This window comes from Oncorhynchus tshawytscha, linkage group LG28 (assembly GCF_018296145.1).
Source record: "Oncorhynchus tshawytscha isolate Ot180627B linkage group LG28, Otsh_v2.0, whole genome shotgun sequence".
Lineage (NCBI taxonomy): Eukaryota > Metazoa > Chordata > Actinopteri > Salmoniformes > Salmonidae > Oncorhynchus > Oncorhynchus tshawytscha.
In genome coordinates this window covers 27,261,883-27,282,484 of record NC_056456.1, presented here as the reverse complement: position 1 = coordinate 27,282,484, position 20,602 = coordinate 27,261,883, and the positions used below count along the sequence as shown (strand labels likewise).

Below are 20,602 nucleotides of genomic sequence, written 5' to 3'. Positions count from 1 at the left end.
TAGGTTACGGTTGGACTCTTTTTGTCCCTCATCAAAGCCCAGAGTACATTTGTTGGTTGTTTGTTTGTGTATTCTGCATGTGACAGGGAGTGCCAGGAGTGAAGATGGAGAGGCAAGGAGAGAAAGAGAAAAGGAGAGAGGAAAGAGAGGGACAGCCATAGAGGAAAGAGAAGGACAGCCATAGAGGAAAGAGAGGGACAGCCATAGAGGAAAGAGAGGGACAGCCATAGAGGAAAGAGAGGGACAGGAGAGGAAAGAGAGGGACAGCCAAGAGGAAAGAGGACAAAGAGGAAAGAGAGGGACAGCCATAGAGGAAAGAGAGGGACAGCCATAGAGGAAAGAGAGGGACAGCCATAGAGGAAAGAGAGGGACAGCCATAGAGGAAAGAGAGGGACAGCCATAGAGGAAAGAGAGGGACAGCCATAGAGAGGAAAGAGAGGGACAGCCATAGAGGAAAGAGAGGGACAGCCATAGAGGAAAGAGAGGGACAGCCATAGAGGAAAGAGAGGGACAGCCATAGAGGAAAGAGAGGGACAGCCATAGAGGAAAGAGAGGGACAGCCATAGAGGAAAGAGAGGGACAGCCATAGAGGACAGCCAAGAGAAAGAGGGACAGCCATAGAGGAAAGAGAGGGACAGCCATAGAGGAAAGAGAGCCATAGAGGAAAGAGAGGGACAGCCATAGAGGAAAGAGAGGGACAGCCATAGAGGAAAGAGAGGGACAGCCATAGAGGAAAGAGAGGGACAGCCATAGAGGAAAGAGAGGGACAGCCATAGAGGAAAGAGAGGGACAGCCATAGAGGAAAGAGAGGGACAGCCATAGAGGAAAGAGAGGGACAGCCATAGAGGAAAGAGAGGGACAGCCATAGAGGAAAGAGAGGGACAGCCATAGAGGAAAGAGAGGGACAGCCATAGAGGAAAGAGAGGGACAGCCATAGAGGAAAGAGAGGGACAGCCATAGAGGAAAGAGAGGGACAGCCATAGAGGAAAGAGAGGGACAGCCATAGAGGAAAGAGAGGGACAGCCATAGAGGAAAGAGAGGGACAGCCATAGAGGAAAGAGAGGGACAGCCATAGAGGAAAGAGAGGGACAGCCATAGAGGAAAGAGAGGGACAGCCATAGAGGACAAAGAGAGGGACAGCCATAGAGGAAAGAGAGGGACAGCCATAGAGGAAAGAGAGGGACAGCCATAGAGGAAAGAGAGGGACAGCCATAGAGGAAAGAGAGGGACAGCCATAGAGGAAAGAGAGGGACAGCCATAGAGGAAAGAGAGGGACAGCCATAGAGGAAAGAGAGGGACAGCCATAGAGGAAAGAGAGGGACAGCCATAGAAGCCAAAGAAAGAGAGGGACAGCCATAGAGGAAAGAGAGGGACAGCCATAGAGGGACAGAAAGGAAAGAGAGGGACAGCCATAGAGGAAAGAGAGGGACAGCCATAGAGGAAAGAGAGGGACAGCCATAGAGGAAAGAGAGGGACAGCCATAGAGGAAAGAGAGGGACAGCCATAGAGGAAAGAGAGGGACAGCCATAGAGGAAAGAGAGGGACAGCCATAGAAGAAGGGCAGAGAACTGCTGTTGAGTGGACTGGGGTTGGTTCATCCATGAATGGCCAAGATAGCCAGGTCTAAAACAACCACATCAGCACAATGCATCCCTTCCAACTCTTCCTCCTTCTCTTCTTTTCCCCTTTCTCTCCTCTCTGACTCACTCACTCCGTCTCCCTCTCTTTCCTCCGCACTCTCCCTCCCTCCCTCAGCCAAGGAGCGTTCTGTTAACCAAATCATTCACCACTTGTCAAACTGGACAAATACAATTAGGAGGATCGGATACATTGGCGCCGAAGCAACCACGGTTCACCCCTCCATCTCTCTCTCTGTGTCTCTCCATCTCCCACCTCACCACAAATTAATACACAGGCTATTTGTGAGCTATTACAGTGTGTGTGTGTTACTGTGTGTGTGTGTGTGTGTGGGTGTGTGTGTGGGTGTGTGTCCAACTGCGTTTATGTGTGTGTGGTGTTTGAGGAAGAACAGAAAGTGAAGTGGTGTCAGATTACCAAGGTGTCAGGCCATGCCTTCATTAGTGGTGTTCTGTATAGAACACAGTGAGGGAGGGCCTAACAACAGATACAACTAGTCTGTCTTTTATTCTGCTCTGACCTGGAAAGGACCCAAGAGGATAGCATCCTGTCCTCCTTTGACTCGAGATTACTCACACGCGCACGCATGCATGTATACAGGCACAAAAACACACACACCTCTCTGGATTCAGCTCAGTGGTAACAATGTCCATAATGTGTATTCTATACAAATGTTCGAGTAATCAGATCTGGCTGATTTGGGATCAGCCTTTAATAAGCTGGTCCAGATAGGCCACACCAAGCTCTGTTCCTAATATTTTGTACACTCAGTGTTTATGGGGCACTCTGAGCCCTCTGTGTCATAAACTGATTCAAGATCAGTTGTTTATAGCCAGAACCACAGCTCTGAGGGAGAAACTGATTCAGGATCAGCATGTAATGAGTATCAGTGGTACATCCCCCACTGAGCTCTCTGTTAGAGACTGGTTCAGGATCAGGGAATAATGAACAGAGGTGGTACAGGGTAGACCCAGTAAGCCTCCAGTTGGAGTTATTGGCAGTGGGAGGAGGATCAACGTTAACTCCGAAACACAGAGACACAGAATCCCACAACAATGCCAGGGCTTATCAGAGATAGAGGAGGGAGAGAGAGAGAGAAAGAGAGAGGGGGGAGAGAGAGAGGGGTGAGCGGAGGTAGGGAGAGAGAGAGAGAGAGAGAGGGGTGAGCGGGAGTTAGGGAGAGCGAATGATAGAGAGAGGGGTGAGCGGAGGTAGGGAGAGAGAGAGAGGGGTGAGCGGAGGTAGGGAGAGAGAGAGAGGGGTAAGCGGAGGTAGGGGAGAGAGAGAGAGGGGTGAGCAGAGGTATGGAGAGAGGGAGAGAGGGGTGAGCGGAGGTAGGGGAGAGAGAGAGAGAGGGGTGAGCGGAGGTAGGGAGAGAGAGAGAGAGATTGGTGAGCGGAGGTAGGGGAGAGAGAGAGAGGGGTGAGCGGAGGTAGGGAGAGAGAGAGAAGGGTGAGCGGAGGTAGAGAGAGAGAGAGAGAGAGAGAGAGAGAGGGGTGAGCGGAGGTAGGGAGAGAGAGAGAGAGGTATGGAGGACTGAAAAATAGAACCAACAGCATTATTGAGAAATACTGAGCACACCATGTGTGTGTGTGTGTACTTGCACGTTTTTGTGGATTGAGCAAAGTGGCTGGTATTGAGACATGGGTGGGAGTGTATGGATTTCAGCAGGCATGTATGAAGGGTGAATATTAGAAACACAGAAAGGAAATGAGAGAGAGAACAAGCCAGAGACATGTCAAGCTGTTCCACTAATTCAACTTCATATCATTACAAACGGAACCATTCATTATTCTCTTCTCGCTGCTGGAGAAAGTCATCAGAACACAGACACCAGGCTTATCACAGGTTCACTGTGTGTATGTGTGTATGTGTTTATTTGTGTGTCAGAAAGAGAGAGAGATGGTATTTTATTTAACCTTCATTTTGACAGGAATTCATGTTGAGACCAATGTCTCTTTCACAAATGAGCCCTGTAATTCAAATCAAATAAAAATCAAAGTTTATTTGTCACGTGCGCCGAATACAAGCCCTAACCATCAGTGCCATTTTTAAGTAAAAAATAGGTATTAGGTAAACAATAGATAAGTAAAGAAATACAAAATAAAACCAAAACTGTAAAATGACAGTGAAAATAACATTAGTGAGGATATATACAGGAGATACCGGTACAGAGTCAATGTGCGGGGGCACCGGTTAGTCGGGCTAATTGAGGTAATATGTACATGTAGGTATAGTTAAAGTGACTATGCATAGATGATAAACAGAGAGTAGCAGCAGCGTAAAAGAGGGTGTTGGGGGAGTGGCGAGACATAATGTAAATAGTCTGGTGGCCATTTGATGAATTGTTCAGCAGTCTTACGGCTTGGGGGTAGAAGCTGTTTAAGAAGCCTCTTGGACCTGGACTTGGCGCTCCGGTACCGCTTGTCGTGTGGTAGCAGAGAGAACCGTCTATGACTGGGGCTACAAAGATACACATCAAATACGAAATGAAAAACAGGATAGTTGAAAACAAACACATTTTTCATCAAAAAGGTCCTCAAATCATCTGAATTGGTCTAGAGGTGCCAAAACAGATTACGTAGAAGTCTGTGTTAGTACTTTAATGTGAAAGATTATTACTAATTTAACATTATGTCTGGGTTAGCATGTTAGCATATGTTCAGTATAGAGTAGTCTATAGCCCTAGTGTGCATATGAAGCTCTGTCAATGGGGATGCTCAGCCCTCAACTCCTGCTTTAACCTGGAAGTCATGGTGCTGATGAGGGGATGGGGATGAGGGGTGAGAGGGGGATGAGGGGAGGATGGAGGGTTAGATTGTGGTTCCTCTGGGGCCCCTGAGAGAGAAAATGGAGGAGCAAGGACATACACACACGTACACACATTTGCACGCATGCTCACAGACACACACACACACACACACACACACACACACACACACACACACACACACACACACACACACACACACACACACACACACACACACACACACACACACACACACACACACACACACACACACACACACACACACACACATACACATGTCATGTTAATGATCATCATTAGTCACCACAGCAGAGAAGGGACTGGCTGCCCTATGGCACAGTAAGAGATTACTAAACACTCACCCTGTTTTAAATCTCTAGCATTTTCAACATACCCAAGTACGAATCTTATCTAAAGGATAACAGGCATTATCTGACTGCGATTCACACTGTTGTACTGTATGTTTAAAACTATGCATGACTATTAACCAAAGCATGAATTTTCCAACTCTTTCCAACTCTATTTTAGACTATTTTAGGCTGTGATTCAATTCAAGCATCCTTTTTTGGCTATGCACCATTAAAAGACAGTGTTACCGGAGATCGCAAGTCAATAATGCTGATGTCGGCTCAATGGTTAAATTACCTTTAAATGTCAACTGCGCTACATTGTTTCCTGACCTGTCTTGTAACCCAGCTAAGACAACAGTACAGCCACAGCAACAGTCTGCTCCTGTCATACGCTGTCAACCCAGCTCTTAGTCTATTAGTGAAATTAGTATAAATGTGAAAGGATTTATACTTTTACTTTTGATACAATTACATTTCATTTTGATACTTAAGTATATTTATACTTTTACTCAAGTAGTATTTTCTGGGATGACTTTTACTTTCATTTTAGTCATTTTTTGTTTGGGTGTCTTTACTTTTACTCAAGTATAACAATTAGGTACTTTTTCCACCACAGCTCACAGAACTGGACCGCCGAGTGCTGAAGCGTGTAGTGAGTAAAAATCACCTGTCCTTAGTTGCAACACTCACTCCCGAGTTCCAAACTGCCTCTAGAAGAAACGTTCGCACAAGAACTGTTCGTTGGGAGCTTCATGAATGCCAAGTGTCGGCTGGAGTGGTGTAAAGCTTGTCTCCATTGGACTCTGGAGCAGTGGAAACACGTTCTCTGGAAGGATGAATCATGCTTCACCATCTGGCAGTCTGACGGATTAATCTGGGGTTGGAGGATGCCAGGAACACGCTACCTGCCTCAATGCATAGTGCCGACTGTAAAGTTTGGTGGAGGAGGAATAATGGTCTGGGGCTGTTTTTCATGGTTCGGGCTAGGCCTGTTAAGTCCAGTGAAGGGAAATCTTAACGCTACAGCATAAAATTACATTCTAGATGATTCTGTGCTTCCAACTTTGTGGCAACAGTTTGGGGACGGACCCTTTCCTGTTTCTGCATGACAATGCTCCCGTGTACAATTTGAGGTCCATACAGAAATGGTTTGTCGAGATTGTTGTGGAAGAAATTGACTGGCCTGCACAGAGCCCTGACCTCGAGCCCTGACCTCAACCCCTTCAAACTCCAGAGTGGCGCAGGGGTCTAAGGCACTGCAGCTCAGTACTAGAGGCATCATTACCAACCCTGGTTCGATTCCAGGCTGTATCACAACTGGTCTTGATTGGGATTACCATAGGGAGGCGCACAATTGGCCCAGCATCGTTAGGGTTTGGCCGGGGTAAGACTTGCCTAGTTAACTTTTAAAAAACACCTTTGGGATAAATTGGAATGCTGATTGTGAGGCAAGCCTTATCGCCCAACATTGGTGCCTGACCTCACTAATGCTCATGGCTGAATGGAAGCAAGTCCCTGTAGCAATGTTCCAACATCTAGTGGAAAACCTTCCCAGAAGACTGGAGGATGTTATAGAAGCAAAGGGAGGACCAACTTCATATTAATACCCATTATTTTGGAATGAGATGTTCGACTAGCAGGTGTCCACATACGTTTGGCCATGTAGTGTATGAGTGTGTCTGCCTGCGTCCCTGCCTACGTGCGCTTGCGTGTGTGCACGTAGGCAGTGCATGTGTGTGTGTGTGACAGCAGAACGTCACTCCGGGCTAATCCTAACAGGCACAGAGGTCTGGATACGTCTGTCTGACTGGCATCTGGTCAGGTGGCAGGGGAATGATCTGTCATCCAGTCAGAACCACACCGACCAAGCACTTTGCTCTGCACGGAAAGGCCTGGAATATAACTGGATGGTTCTGTGTTTGTTTGGCCCTGAGCTTTCAGGTAGTTGCCAGGGATGAAGGTGTTGTTGGCCCTAGGGCTTCTCACTGTGTCCGTGTCTCTGGTTCTGGCTTGCCCTCGGCCACCCAGCTGTCCACTGCGTAGGCCTTTGGTTGAATACGAAATCATTTTTTTGTGCAATGCTAATTGCTAACTTAGCCATAAGATACACATTAGTTGCTTATACATAATCTCTTGTGGACAGACTACGTAAACATAAATGGTAGATCTGTCATGATACAATGCGATAAGTGAAATAGTGAGCAGCATTAGTTCCGGTGCTTGGGTTTTTCACCACTGGTTATTTGGACAAATCACGATTTCACAGGTGTTAGCATCTTTCGTATTTCCTGTTCCGATCCTCCTTCTTTCTTTTTTCTCTAACTTCATATGGCTGCAGGGGCAGTATTGAGTAGCTTGGATGAAAAGGAGCCCATTGTAAATGGCCAGCTCCTCAGTCTCATTTGCTAATATATGCATATTATTATTAGTATTGGATAGAAAACCATCTAAAGTTTCCAAAACTGTCAAAATATTGTCTGTGAGTATAACAGAACTGATATTGCAGGCGAAACCCTGAGGAAAATCAAAACAGGAAGTGGCTTCTATTTTGAAAACTCCATGTTCCATAGCCTCCCTTAGCTGGATTTAAAGGGATATGAACCAGATTCCTTTCCTATCCCTTCCTCAAGGTGTCAACAGTCTTCAGACATAGTTTCAGGCTTTTATTTTGAAAAATGAGCCAGAACGATAACATCGCATCAAGTGGTCACATGAGTTTTGCTCACGCAACAGAGTTTGGATAGGTATTTTTTTCCCCTCTCCTACTGTGAAAGACATCTGCGGTTGCGGATATTATCGATTATATATTCTAAAAACAACCTGAGGATTGATTATAAAAATGTTTGACATTTTTCTGTGGACATTATGGAAACTATTTGGAATTTTTGTCTGCGTTGTCGTGACCGCTGTTTCTTGTGGACTTCTGAACATAACGCGACAAACAAATGGAGGTATTTTGGATATAAAAATAATCTTAATGGAACAAAAGGAACATTTGTTGTGTAACTGGGAGTCTCGTGAGTGAAAACATCCGAAGATCATCAAAGGTAAACGATTAATTTGATTGCTTTTCTGATTTTCAAGACCAAGCTTCCTGATGCTCAGTGTACTTAATGTTTTGTCGTGTGATCGATAAACTTACACAAACGCTTGGATTGCTTTCGCTGTAAAGCATAATTTCAAAATCTGACACAACAGGTGGATTAACAAAAGGCTAAGCTGTGTTTTCCTATATTGCACTTGGGATTTCATGAATATAAATAATTGTAGTAATATTTATCGAATGTAGCACTATGCTATTCAGCGGTTGTTGATGACACTTATCCCGATAGGGGGATTGCGGCCATAACAAGTTAAACTGGATCGGTGTCCCTATACCGGGACGGTTGATCTAATGTGCGCTAATGTGATTAGCATGACGTTGTGTGTAACAGCAACATTTCCAGGACATAGATATGTTTTATATGGGCAGAAAGCTTGAATTATTGTTAATCTAACTGAAGTGTCCAATTTCCAGTAGCTATTACAGTCAACAACAAAACACTTGTATCAAGGCAAATGGTTTGATACATTCACCTCTGAAGGTAAATAATGTACTTACATTCAGTAATCTTGCTCTGATTTGTCATCCTGAGGGTACCAGACAGAGATAAAATGTAGCATAGTTTTGTTTGATAAAATGAAATTTTAAATTCAAATGTAGGAACTGGGATATACAGTTTGAACCCCTGCTGTCTCTGGCTCCACACCCACCCCACCCAGCCATCTAGATGTGTGAAAGTTGGTGTATAAGCTAATGATCCATCATGTATGACATTCCTGGGAGTGTGTAAACAACAAAATTCTATTACCATATAGTTATCTTGAAAATACTTGAAAATGTATCAATTCACCATTTGGGCACATTTGGGCTGACTTGATACAAAATATTGTCCAGTATCGCAACGCTTCACTGGATCAATCTGAAACTTTGCACGCACACTGCTTCCATCTAGTGACCAAAATCTGAATTGCGCCTAAACTGTAATATTATATAATGGCCCTTCTCTTGCATTTCAAAGATGATGGATTCAAAAAAAAATAAAATGCATGTGTTTTTGTTTGTATTTTCTTTTAGCAGATCATGTGTTATATTCTCCTATATTCTCCTACATTCATTTCACATTTCCACAAACTTCAAAGTGTTTCCTTTCAAATGGTATCAAGCATATGCACATTCTTGCTTCAGGTCCTGAACTACAGGCAGTCAGATTTGGGACTGTTATTTTCGGCAAAAATTGAAAGAAAGGGTCAGATCCTTATTAACATCCATGGACCCAGAACTTAAAGAGCAACTGAAGGCAATAAACAACTTCTCTCATGTAAAAATGTGGATTCGATATGAGTCAGAAACATTTATTGTAGTGTCAAAATTGAGTACAAAGTGTAAATAAAATCATTTTGGTCATAAAGTCAGTCTTGTCCAAAACGGAGATTTGTAAGATAATTATGGAAAATGGTATGTCACGGAATGAAGGGTTCTGTAACAGTTTTAATTGGGTTGGAGTTATTTCAATCCTGCCCACAGCTGGCAGCACCAAAATAATCATAAATTCAGAGCGCAGCTGCACATGACCTGATCGTAATGCCCATGGTCAATTTGGTTTGACATTCGATATCCCTATGGGGCTAGTTAGGGACCATCAGTAAATTACACAATGTACATGGGACAATATTTTTAAATGTCAATAGCTCCAAATTGTAAAACTCTAACCAAATATTTTAAGCATTTGATGAGTAAACTAAAAGATGTGCAACATCAGAATATTGTCCCATGTAAATGTTAGAATTTATTGACGGTCCCTAACGAGCCCAGAGATACACTTTCCAATATCAAACCAACTTTGTCACGGTCACACACCAGCCGACTAAAGCTAATTGACTAAATAAGTTGGCTTGCTTGCTAGTTAGTCTAGGCTACTTCCAGACACAAATACCCGGTTAGATGGTTTCAAGTTATTTAGAAGGGTGAGTGACTGTATCTGTGTACTGTTTTGACCGAGTGAAAGTACAAATGCTTCCCACGTTCGAACACACACACTCACACACAACAGACACCCACATAAAGCACGCCTCCATGACCCAAATCTTGTTCTCAGTCACATTTCCTAATGAGGAGAATTGAAACCGAGGCTAAATCAGAAAGTTCTTACCCCTTTAATCGAGCACCTGACTAATTACACCTGACTTTAGTTCTGGGTTAACTGAGCTTATTTAAACACTTAGTCTCCCAGTTAGTCCTAGACTGAAACTTCACCATAACAAAGTCCATTATCAGTACAGACTTTCTGTGATTCACTACTTTCATTAAACACTCGCTTCCTTTGCCTCTAGCCATTATTTCTGGTCGCGTTGGCTTTAACTAGGAGTCTTTCTGTAATGTTTCACAATCAGTCCCCAGCAACACAGCAGATATTCCTGTCTTATTCCTCTCCTGATAAGAATTTGATGGTTCATTATTATAATGTTTAATTCATTTGTTTTAGAATAGTGACATCATCAAGGTCCTGCTTAGTGACAAGGCCCTGCTTAGTGACAAGGCCCTGCTTAGATAATGCAGTGCGGTTGGGTCAGTATGAGCTTTAACATTATATTACGTAACATATTCAACACTGTTGGATCGTCTTCAGGCAGTGTGTCTGCGTACTGGATGTGTGTGGTGAATGTGGAGAATGTTTGCTGGGTGTGTATGTGTGTGGTTGAGTGTGTTCAAATCCATTTTCAAGTCTCTGTTTGTGCTTGTGAGAGAGAGAGAGAGAGAGAGAGAGAGAGAGATATTAGTGCTGAGCTAAGGGAATTCTCATAGAGGCTCAGTGATTCCTCTCCCCATCTGGAGGGCATGGCGGGCAGGAAGTAGATAAGAACGTCTTCAAAGAAAACATTGCACACACACACACATTAAAGACGATGCAGTGAAAATGTATTCTTAAACAGTGCAGTCGCAGCCCAGCCTGTTATTGTGTAGTGTGTTTTTGGCCAGAGCCATGGTACTGACTGGCTGAGAGTCCCATTCCAGAAGGACTGGGTTTGTCTGCTGTTTATGTTGCTCTCTGCGTTTGTGTGTGTGTGTCTCTGCAGGCCTGTGTCTGTTTGTGTTAGGGTTTGTGTGTGTGTCTCTGCAAGCCTGTCTCTGTTTGTGTTAGGGTTTGAGTGTGTGTGTCTCTGCAGGCCTGTGTCTGTTTGTGTTAGGGTTTGAGTGTGTGTGTCTCTGCAGGCCTGTGTCTGTTTGTGTTAGGGTTTGAGTGTGTGTCTCTGCAGGCCTGTGTCTGTTTGTGTTAGGGTTTGAGTGTGTGTCTCTGCAGGCCTGTGTCTGTTTGTGTTAGGGTTTGAGTGTGTGTGTCTCTGCAGGCCTGTGTCTGTTTGTGTTAGGGTTTGAGTGTGTGTCTCTGCAGGCCTGTGTCTGTTTGTGTTAGGGTTTGAGTGTGTGTCTCTGCAGGCCTGTGTCTGTTTGTGTTAGGGTTTGAGTGTGTGTCTCTGCAGGCCTGTGTCTGTTTGTGTTAGGGTTTGAGTGTGTGTGTTTCTGCAGGCCTGTGTCTGTTTGTGTTAGGGTTTGAGTGTGTGTGTCTCTGCAGGCCTGTGTCTGTTTGTGTTAGGGTTTGAGTGTGTGTCTCTGCAGGCCTGTCTCTGTTTGTGTTAGGGTTTGAGTGTGTGTCTCTGCAGGCCTGTGTCTGTTTGTGTTCGGGTTTAAGTGTGTGTGTCTGCACAATGTAAGTGTATGTTAGAGAATCTCTCTATATCCCACTCAGTGCGTTTTATTTGGATGGCAACATTATCTTCCACTGCACATCCTATCCTGCCTCAGAATACATTTAAACTCTTCCTCTCTGGGTTCATCTCTGTGGCATATTTCATATGCAGTACAAAGCAATGAGACAGAGCCCCAGCCCTCACAGCTAAGCTACACTAAACGGTATTTTCGGAAACAGTGCTGCTGTTGTTTGTCGCCAGAAAAAATACAAAAACATTAAAGGGAAATTATACTCTTTCATTCTTGCATTTTGTTTGCTTCCCCCTGGAAATGTATCCATTTCATAATAAGAATTACATGAAAAAAACAACATCGAATTGACCTAAATTGAACTGTTTAACACTGTTGAACATGTCCCGTTTCCTGTCTCATTCCAGGTTACCTCCTGGAGTTGCTGAACCGTTCTGAGGGTGTCCTGCAGCAGTCGTATCCTCCGGCGCTGGGTTCCCTGTACACCCAGAACACCCGCGTGTTCTCTGACCTGTACACAGAGCTGAGACGGTACTACCGTGGTTCCAATGTTAACATAGAGGAGGCGCTCAACGAGTTCTGGGCCCGCCTGCTGGAGAGGATGTTCAAGGGAGCCAATGGACGGTATCTCATAGGTACGTAAACATTACACATTGAACTTAAATAGGTTCTTTGAAATGTTCAACTTTCAAAATCTCCATTGAAAATAAATGCTGCTTTTTCCAAACTCTTGCATTGAAATTGAATTCACCCCAACCTTGGTAAATATTTTCATGAATTTCATCTTGTATGATTTCAACTTTTATTGTTAACTATGTGAGGCCGTTATATTGCTTTAGCTATCACTTGTGTATTGTATGAGGAGCGTTTTACTAATAAAGTTATTATGATTGCAGGCGATGACTACCTGGAGTGTGTGTCCAAGCAGTCGGAGACGCTGCGACCCTTTGGTGACAACCCCCGAGACCTCAAGTTGAAAGTGACCCGTACATTTGTGGCGGCACGCTCCTTTGTCCAGGGACTGGTGATCAGCGGGGAGGTGGTTCGCAAGGTGTCACAGGTAAGACTGACCCATCTTTCTCCATGTCTATCTTTGTCAGAGTTGTTTATCTCCTCGCTCTACTCAGTTTTCTCTCTCTCTTCCCCTCTCTCTCTCTTCTATTTATTTTTTCTCATCCTTTCTCAAACCTGCTGTACATCAAGCTGGCATCAATCTGGCACGACCACCGTGAAACTTTAAAACGCATTTGGAGCTTTGAGATACAAGCATTCTATCAAACTAATGTTACCGCATGAGAGAAGGATCCCTTGTGCCTCTTTTTCTAATGTAAAAGAATGGCTGAAAGGTTCCACGGATCCTACAATATCCAGCATTTATTTTGTCTTGTCATGTTGTCTCTGGTTTCAGACAGTTCTTTATAGCGTTGTGTGTCACACTGTGTACAGTAGTCCTCCAGCGGCTCTATACTTCTTCTCTCGAACAGTGTGTGGTCAACACTGGGCCAAATAACAGCATATAAACAGTGCTGGGCATCTCATTGCAAGCCAATCAATCTCTAATGGAGTAACAGAGGAACAGAAGAGGGAGAAATCTAGGACCATAACACCAGGTTGTTTACACACACAGTGTGTACAGGAGAGGGACAGAGTGAGCCACAGCTCTGGACAATGTTAATAGAGTGACCTGAGGGAGAGGAAGGGAAGGAGAGGAGAGCGGAAAAGGTGAGGATAGTGGAGGAGGAGAGGAGAATGGAGGAGAGAGATAAGGAGAAAGAAAGGGGGAGACAAGGAGGAATGGAGTGGAGAGAGGAAGCTATAAGAGGGTAAATGGAGGAATTGAGGAGAGAGATAAGGAGAAAGAAAAGAGGAGATAAGGAGGAATGGAGTGGAGAGAGGAGGAGAGGAAGCTATAAGAGGGTAAATGGAGGAATTGAGGAGGGGGAGATGTATGCCTCATGTGGAGTCTGGAGTCTGATTGGACCAGCCAGGGGGGCAGAGGGCTGAGTGGAATGCCAGAAGGCATGCTGGGATATGGGTACCCTCTCTCCCTCCCCGCCTTCTCCCTGTGGTTCTAATCAGACTGTAATAGGGATTGTGGTAGATTGTGCTGTTAGGAGAAAGTGAAATGAGGGAGAGAGAGAGACAGAGGGAAAGTACAGTAGAGGGTTTGGGTGAGAGGGAGAGAGAGCATCGAGAGAGTGGAAGTGAGAGGAAGGAGTGAGTGGAAGGGGCACTCATGTACACACATGTTGACCTTGACAAGAGATCACTGTGAGATGTACACCTACACCTCGCCCCACCTCTGCCAATCAAATCATACTGTACCACATAAAGTAGACCCACGATAGCTCCATCATTTGTGTGTGTGCATATGTGAATGTGCCCAAGAGTACACCCTGACCTCATTGAGAATGGCAGCGGCTGCCAGCGCCCTGGCATTAGTGCAGGGATGACATTTTGTAATTTTGTAAAAGCTGCTCTAATTACTTACACATTTTCCCCAGCCGACCTCATTTAATGAACATATCGCTCAATGTCCTTCAGCAGCAGCAAAATGGCTACAGTCAGGAAATATGGATCAGATCAAGTAGCTCTGGGGAGACAAGGGAGGAGAAGGGGGAGGGGGGAGGGGATAAAAGGGAAGAGAAAGGAAGAGAACAGAAGGGAGGAGAATGGCGGAGAGGGAGAAGAAAGGAATAAAGGAAGGAGAAGGAAGAGAAGGGAAGGGAGGAGAAGGAAGAAAAGGGAAGGGAGGGAGAGAAAGAGAAGGGAAGGGAGGAGAAGGAAGAGAAGGGAAGGGAGGAGAAGGTAGAAGGGAAGAGAAGGAAGAAGAAGGAAGGAAGGAGGAGAAGGTAGAAGGGAGGGGAAGGGAGGAGAGGAGGAAGAGAAGGGAAGGGAGGAGAAGGAGGAGGAGAAGGGAAGGGGAAGGAGGGAGGAAGAAGGAAGAGAGGGAAAGGAGGAGAAGGAAGAGAAGGGAAGGGAGGAGAAGGAAGAGAAGGGAAGAAGGGAGGAGAAGGAAGAGAAGGGAAGGGAGGAGAAGGAAGAGAAGGGAGGAGAAGGGAGGAGAAAGGAAGATAAGGGAAGGGAGAGAGAAGAAGAGAAGGGAAGGGAGGAGAAGGAAGAGAAGGGAAGGGGAGGGAGAAAGGAAGAAAAAGGGAAGGGAGGAGAAGGTAGAAGGGAGGGAAGGGAGGAAGAAGGAAGAGAAGAAGGAAGGAAGGGGAGAAGAGGAGAAGAAGGGAGGAGAAGGTAGAAGGGAGGGAAGGGAGGAGAAGGTAGAAGGGGGAAGGGAAGGGAGGAGGGGAAGGAAGAGAAGGGAAGGGAGGAGAAGGAAGGAAGGGAGGGGAAGGGAGGAGAAGGGAGGAGGAGAAGGAAGAGGAAGAGAAGGGAAGGAGGAGAAGGGGGAAGAAGGGAAGGGAGGAGAAGGAAGAAAGGGAAGGGAGGAGAAAAAGGAGGAGAAGGGGAGGGGAAGGGAGGAGAAGGTAGAAGGGAGGGGAGGAGAAGGAAGAAAAGGGAAGGGAGGAGAAGGGGGACAAGGGATAAGTAGGGAGACAAAGGAGGAGATGGGAAGATAAGGAAAGGGAGGAGATGGAGGGGAACGTAGAAGGGAGGGGGAGGGAGAAAAGGAAGGAGACTGGATGAGAAGGTAGGAGAAGGGAGGAGAAGGGAGTGTAAGGGAGGAGAAGGTATGAGAAAGGAGATAAGGGAGGAGAAGGGAGACAAGGGAAGAAAAGGGAAGGGAGGGGAAGGGAAGGGAGAGAAGGTAGAGAAGGGAAGAGAAGGGAGGAGAAGGGAGGAGAAGGTAGGGAAAGGGAGAGATGGGAGGAGACGCGAGGAGAAGGTAGGATAAGGGTGGAGAAGGGAGTGGAAGGTAGGAGAGGGAGGAGACAAGGGAGGAGAAGGGAGACAAGGGAGGAAAAGGGAAGAAAAGGGAAAGAATGGATAGGGAGAGAAGGGAGGAGAAGGGAGGAGAGGAAGAAGAAGGGAAGGGAGCAGAAGGTAGAAGGGAGGTGAAGAAAGGAGAAGGAAGAAAGGGAAGGGAGGAGAAGGGGGACATGGGAGAGGAAGGAAGGAAAGGGAAGGGAGGAGAAGGGAAGAGAGGGGAAGAGGGGGAAGGGGGCAAGGGAGAAGTAGGGAGACAAGGGAGGAGATGGGAAGATAAGGAAAGGGAGGAGAATGGAGGGGAAGGTAGAAGGGAGGGGGAGGGAGAGAAGGAAGGAGACTGGAGAAGAAGGGAGGAGAAGGGAGGAGAAGGGAGTGGAAGGGGGGAAAGGGATGAGAAGGTAGGAGAAAGGAGATAAGGAAGGAGAAGGGAAGGGAGGGGAGGGGAGAGAAGGTAGGAGATAAGGGAGTAGAAGCGAGACAAGGGAGGAAAAGGGAAGGTAGGAGAAGGAAGGAGAAGGTAGGAGAAGGAAGGAGAAGGTAGGAGATAAGGGAGGAGAAGGGAGACAAGGGAGGAAAGGGGAGGGGAGAGAAGGTAGGAGAAGGTAGGAGAAGGGAGGAGAAGGTAGGAGAAGGGAGACAAGGGAGTAGAATGGAGACAAGGGAGGAGAGGGAAGGGAGGAGACAGGAAGGGAAGGTAGAAGGGGGGAAAGGGAGATAAGGAAGGGGAGGGAGACACAAGAGGAGAGGAAGACAAGAGAGGAGGGAGACAAGAGAGGAGGGAGAGAAGGGAGGAGAAGGGAAGGGTAGGAAAAGGGAGGGAGGGTAAAAGGGAGAGGAAGGGAGAGATGTGAGGAGAAGGGAGGAGAAGGTAGGGGAAGGGGGAGAAGGGATGTAAAGAGAGGAGGGGGAAAGGGAGGAGAAGGGAGAAGGAATAAGGGAAGGAAGGAGAATGGAGGGGAAGGTAGAAAGGGAGGAGAAATGAGGAGAAGGAAGGATAAAGGAGGAGAAAGGAGACAAGGGAGGGGAGGGAGGAAGAAGGGAGGAGAAGGGAGAGAGATAAGGAAGATAAGGGAGAAGAAGGGAGACAAGGGAGGTGTAGGGAGAAAAGATAGGAAAGAGAGAAGGGAAGGGAGGAGAAGGGAGGGAAAGGGAAGGGAAGGGAGGGGAAGGGAAGGGAGGAGAAGGGAAGGGAGGAGAGGAGAAGGGAGGGGAAGGTAGAAGGGAGGAGAAGGGAGGAGAGGGAGGGGTGGGTAGAAGGAAGGAGAATGGAGATGGGAAGGGAGGGAAGACAAGACAAGGGAGGGTGGGAGACAAGGGAGGAGAAGGGAGATATGGGAGGAGAAGGGAAGGGAGGGAAGGGAGGAGAAAGGAGGGAAATAAGTGGTGTGTGTGTGTGAGATAGCTAGCAACTGCTTTTCAGCATGGCACCGCACAGGCTGGCAGTGCTCTGCAGTCCTGTAAGCCAATCTGGCTGGTCTGGAGGGCAGACCCAGAGGGCATACGTCATGAATGGAAATGCCAACTAACCGTGTCAACCCATGCTAATACTCCTCCTTGTTCCCCTTCTACAGTATGCCTGCGGCTAGGCTATGCTAACTGTTGCCATGCTAATGCCTGACTTTATTCCCGTACGTCCATGCTAATTCTAATGCTTGTTCCCCTGTCACAGAAGTCTATGCCTGTGGCTAATAGCTAGGCTACGCTAACTGTTTCCATGCTAATGATTTGCCTTATGCTCACGGCTACATTTGGCTTCGATACCATTGGTATTGGTAATTCTAGTCTTTATTCCCTTATGCTTGCAGCTACACCACACTATGCTACGCTGTGTGTGCTTAATTGAGCCATCCCAAGGTCCTTTTGTGTGGGCTGCATGTCTTGTCTCCTCTACAGGGACACACAGAGAGACTGAGGCCGGGATAGATGCATCACGTTAACATTCTAACGTCACATCAGCACAATACTGTTAACCCTTACCTTGCCTTACAGAGAGACCATTTCTGTGGTGTACACATTGTTAGTATACTTTCACTCATGGCTAATAGAAAAATATGGGTACTAATAGTTGATATTAACCCTTTGATTTCCTTTTTTCATAAAGGATTGTGTGAACAGTATTTTTCTCTATTGTGACAATATCAATCTTTCCCCAGAGAGTAAGGGAAAATATCTCATTGGTGCGCTGATTTGAACACTCCCCTTGCCCTGTGCGTGACTGGGGACATTTTTCACCAGTTCACCAATATTGACCCCCTACAGAAGAGCAGATATTTCTCAGTAGTAGTGATCTGATTTTAACCTTACTCTTGTGTAGAGGGGGCCATTTCTCATGGGTGCGATGATATTAACAAACCCCACAGCCAGGGGGGACATTTTTCAGAGGCGCACTGACATTAACTGCTATAGCAGGAGCTGATTGCCTGAGCCCCTGGCTGTGCTTTATGGTGCCGTTTCCTTTCCAAAAGCTTCAATCTGGCAACAACGCCTTTTTACTGCCCAGCTCCACACACTCCTGCCTGCAGATGTGTGTGTGTGTGTGTGTGTGTGTGAGCCTCAAAGTAGAGGTCTGTGCAGTCCGATTTCTTCATCCCACCCGCAGCTACAGGTCCCACACCCAACCCTAAGAAATTGGTTAAATTACCAGAGAGTCTCACATGGCCCATTATATTAGGCTAGCGGTATTACTGGGATATACACTGCTCAAAAAAATAAAGGGAACACTTAAACAACACAATGTAACTCCAAGTCAATCACACTTCTGTGACGTCAAACTGTCCACTTAGGAAGCAGCACTGATTGACAATACATTTCACATGCTGTTGTGCAAATGGAATAGACAACAGGTGGAAATTATAGGCAATTAGCAAGACACCCCCAATAAAGGAGTGGTTCTGCAGGTGGGGACCACAGACCACTTCTCAGTTCCTATGCTTCCTGGCTGATGTTTTGGTCACTTTTGAATGTTGCTGGTGCTTTCACTCTAGTGGTAGCATGAGACGGAGTCTACAACCCACACAAGTGGCTCAGGTAGTGCAGCTCATCCAGGATGGCACATCAATGCGAGATGTGGCAAGAAGGTTTGCTGTGTCTGTCAGCGTAGTGTCCAGAGAATGGAGGCGCTACCAGGAGACAGGCCAGTACATCATATCTCCGCCTTTGTGCAAGGAGGAGCAGGAGGAGCACTGCCAGAGCCCTGCAAAATGACCTCCAGCAGGCCACAAATGTGAATGTGTCTGCTCAAACGGTCAGAAACAGACTCCATGAGGGTGGTATGAGGGGCTGACGTACACAGGTGGGGGTTGTGCTTACAGCCCAACACCGTGCAGGACGTTTGGCATTTGCCAGAGAACACCAAGATTGGCAAATTCGCCACTGGCGCCCTGTGCTCTTCACAGATGAAAGCAGGTTCACACTGAGCACATGTGATAGACGTGACAGAGTCTGGAGACGCCGTGGAGAACGTTCTGCTGCCTGCAACATCCTTCAGCATGACCGGTTTGGTGGTGGGTCAGTCATGCATTTCTTTGGGGCTGCACAACCCTCCATGTGCTCGCCAGAGGTAGCCTGACTGCCATTAGGTACCGAGATGAGATCCTCAGACCTCTTGTGAGACCATATGCTGGTGCGGTTGGCCCTGGGTTCCTCCTAATGCAAGACAATGCTAGACCTCATGTGGCTGGAGTGTGTCAACAGTTCCTGCAAGAGGAAGGCATTGATGCTATGGACTGGCCCGGCGGTTCCCCAGACCTGAATCCAATTGAGCACATCTGGGACATCATGTCTCGCTCCATCCACCAACGCCACGTTGCACCACAGACTGTCCAGGAGTTGGCTGATGCTTTAGTCCAGGTCTGGGAGGAGATCCCTCAGGAGACCATCCGCCACCTCATCAGGAGCATGCCCAGGCATTGTAGGGAGGTCATACAGGCACGTGGAGGCCACACACACTACTGAGCCTCATTTTGACTTGTTTTAAGGACATTACATCAAAGTTGGATCAGCCTGTAGTGTGGTTTTCCACTTTAATTTTGAGTGTGACTCCAAATCCAGACCTCCATGGGTTGATACATTTGATTTCCATTGATCATTTTTGTGTGATTTTGTTGTCAGCACATTCAACTATGTAAAGAAAAAAGTATTTAATAAGAATATTTCATTCATTCAGATCTAGGATGTGTTATTTTAGTGTTCCCTTTATTTTTTTGAGCAGTGTATAAGCCAATAGGCTAGACATAGCTTGTAGAGTTGGAGAGAGAGCAGACATTTGCAATGTTTCTTGAGCTACATATTGCATATACCCTACCCTTTAGGAGTGGGATGATTTACAGACAGAAACAAATATGGGTGATCAATATTTATTTCTAGGCCATGTAGTAAACTATAGCTTAATCATATATTGGAAGGGCATTTCCTCTGAAAGATAACTGCCCTTCTCAAGCACATGCATAGGCTATAGCCTACTCTATTTAATTGAGACCACCCATGCACCTGATCTCGCATGCCCAGAGAGGTATGGTTACTGAACTTGAAGCAGCAAGAATGATGAGAGAGGACACTTGCACGTTGTCTTGAGCTACGCTTTGCTTATAGGATATAGCCTATCTTTTAGGAGTGGGACGAATTGCCGGCAGAACTTGAATGTGTGTTTTTCTGGGTCTGGGGATCAGTAGCTTAAGTCACAGGTGGGCGGTTGTATACTGAGTACAGAGAGCATGAATACAAATGCAAAAAAGTATGAATACAAATTAAAATGTTGGGAGAGACAAGTAAGATGGGGTGAAGAGAGTGATAAAACATGAAATATGACTAGGATATATGACTAGGTTATATGACTAGGATATAGGACTAGGATATATGACTAGGATTTAGGACTAGGATATATGACTAGGTTATATGACTAGGATATAGGACTAGGTTATATGACTAGGATATAGGACTAGGATATATGACTAGGATATAGGACTAGGATATATGACTAGGATATATGACTAGGATATATGACTAGGATATAGGACTAGGATATATGACTAGGATATATGACTAGGATATAGGACTAGGATATAGGACTAGGATATAGGACTAGTAATAAGACTATGATATAGCACTAGGTTATAGGACTAGGATATAGGACTAGGATATATGACTAGGATATAGGACTATGATATAGGACTAGTAATAAGACTAGGATATAGGACTAGGATA

The 20,602-nt window shown here is 46.0% G+C and overlaps 1 protein-coding gene across 1 annotated transcript in view; it reads left to right on the top strand.

Moving 5' to 3' along the window:
• LOC112237403 (glypican-1-like) overlaps positions 1 to 20,602 on the top strand; it is a 142,680-nt gene that overhangs the window by 88,155 nt on the left and 33,923 nt on the right. The window contains exons 4-5 of the mRNA XM_042308283.1: positions 11,926 to 12,153; positions 12,415 to 12,578. Coding sequence (XP_042164217.1) covers positions 11,926 to 12,153; positions 12,415 to 12,578 — 392 coding nt within the window. The remainder of the gene's footprint in view (positions 1 to 11,925; positions 12,154 to 12,414; positions 12,579 to 20,602) is intronic.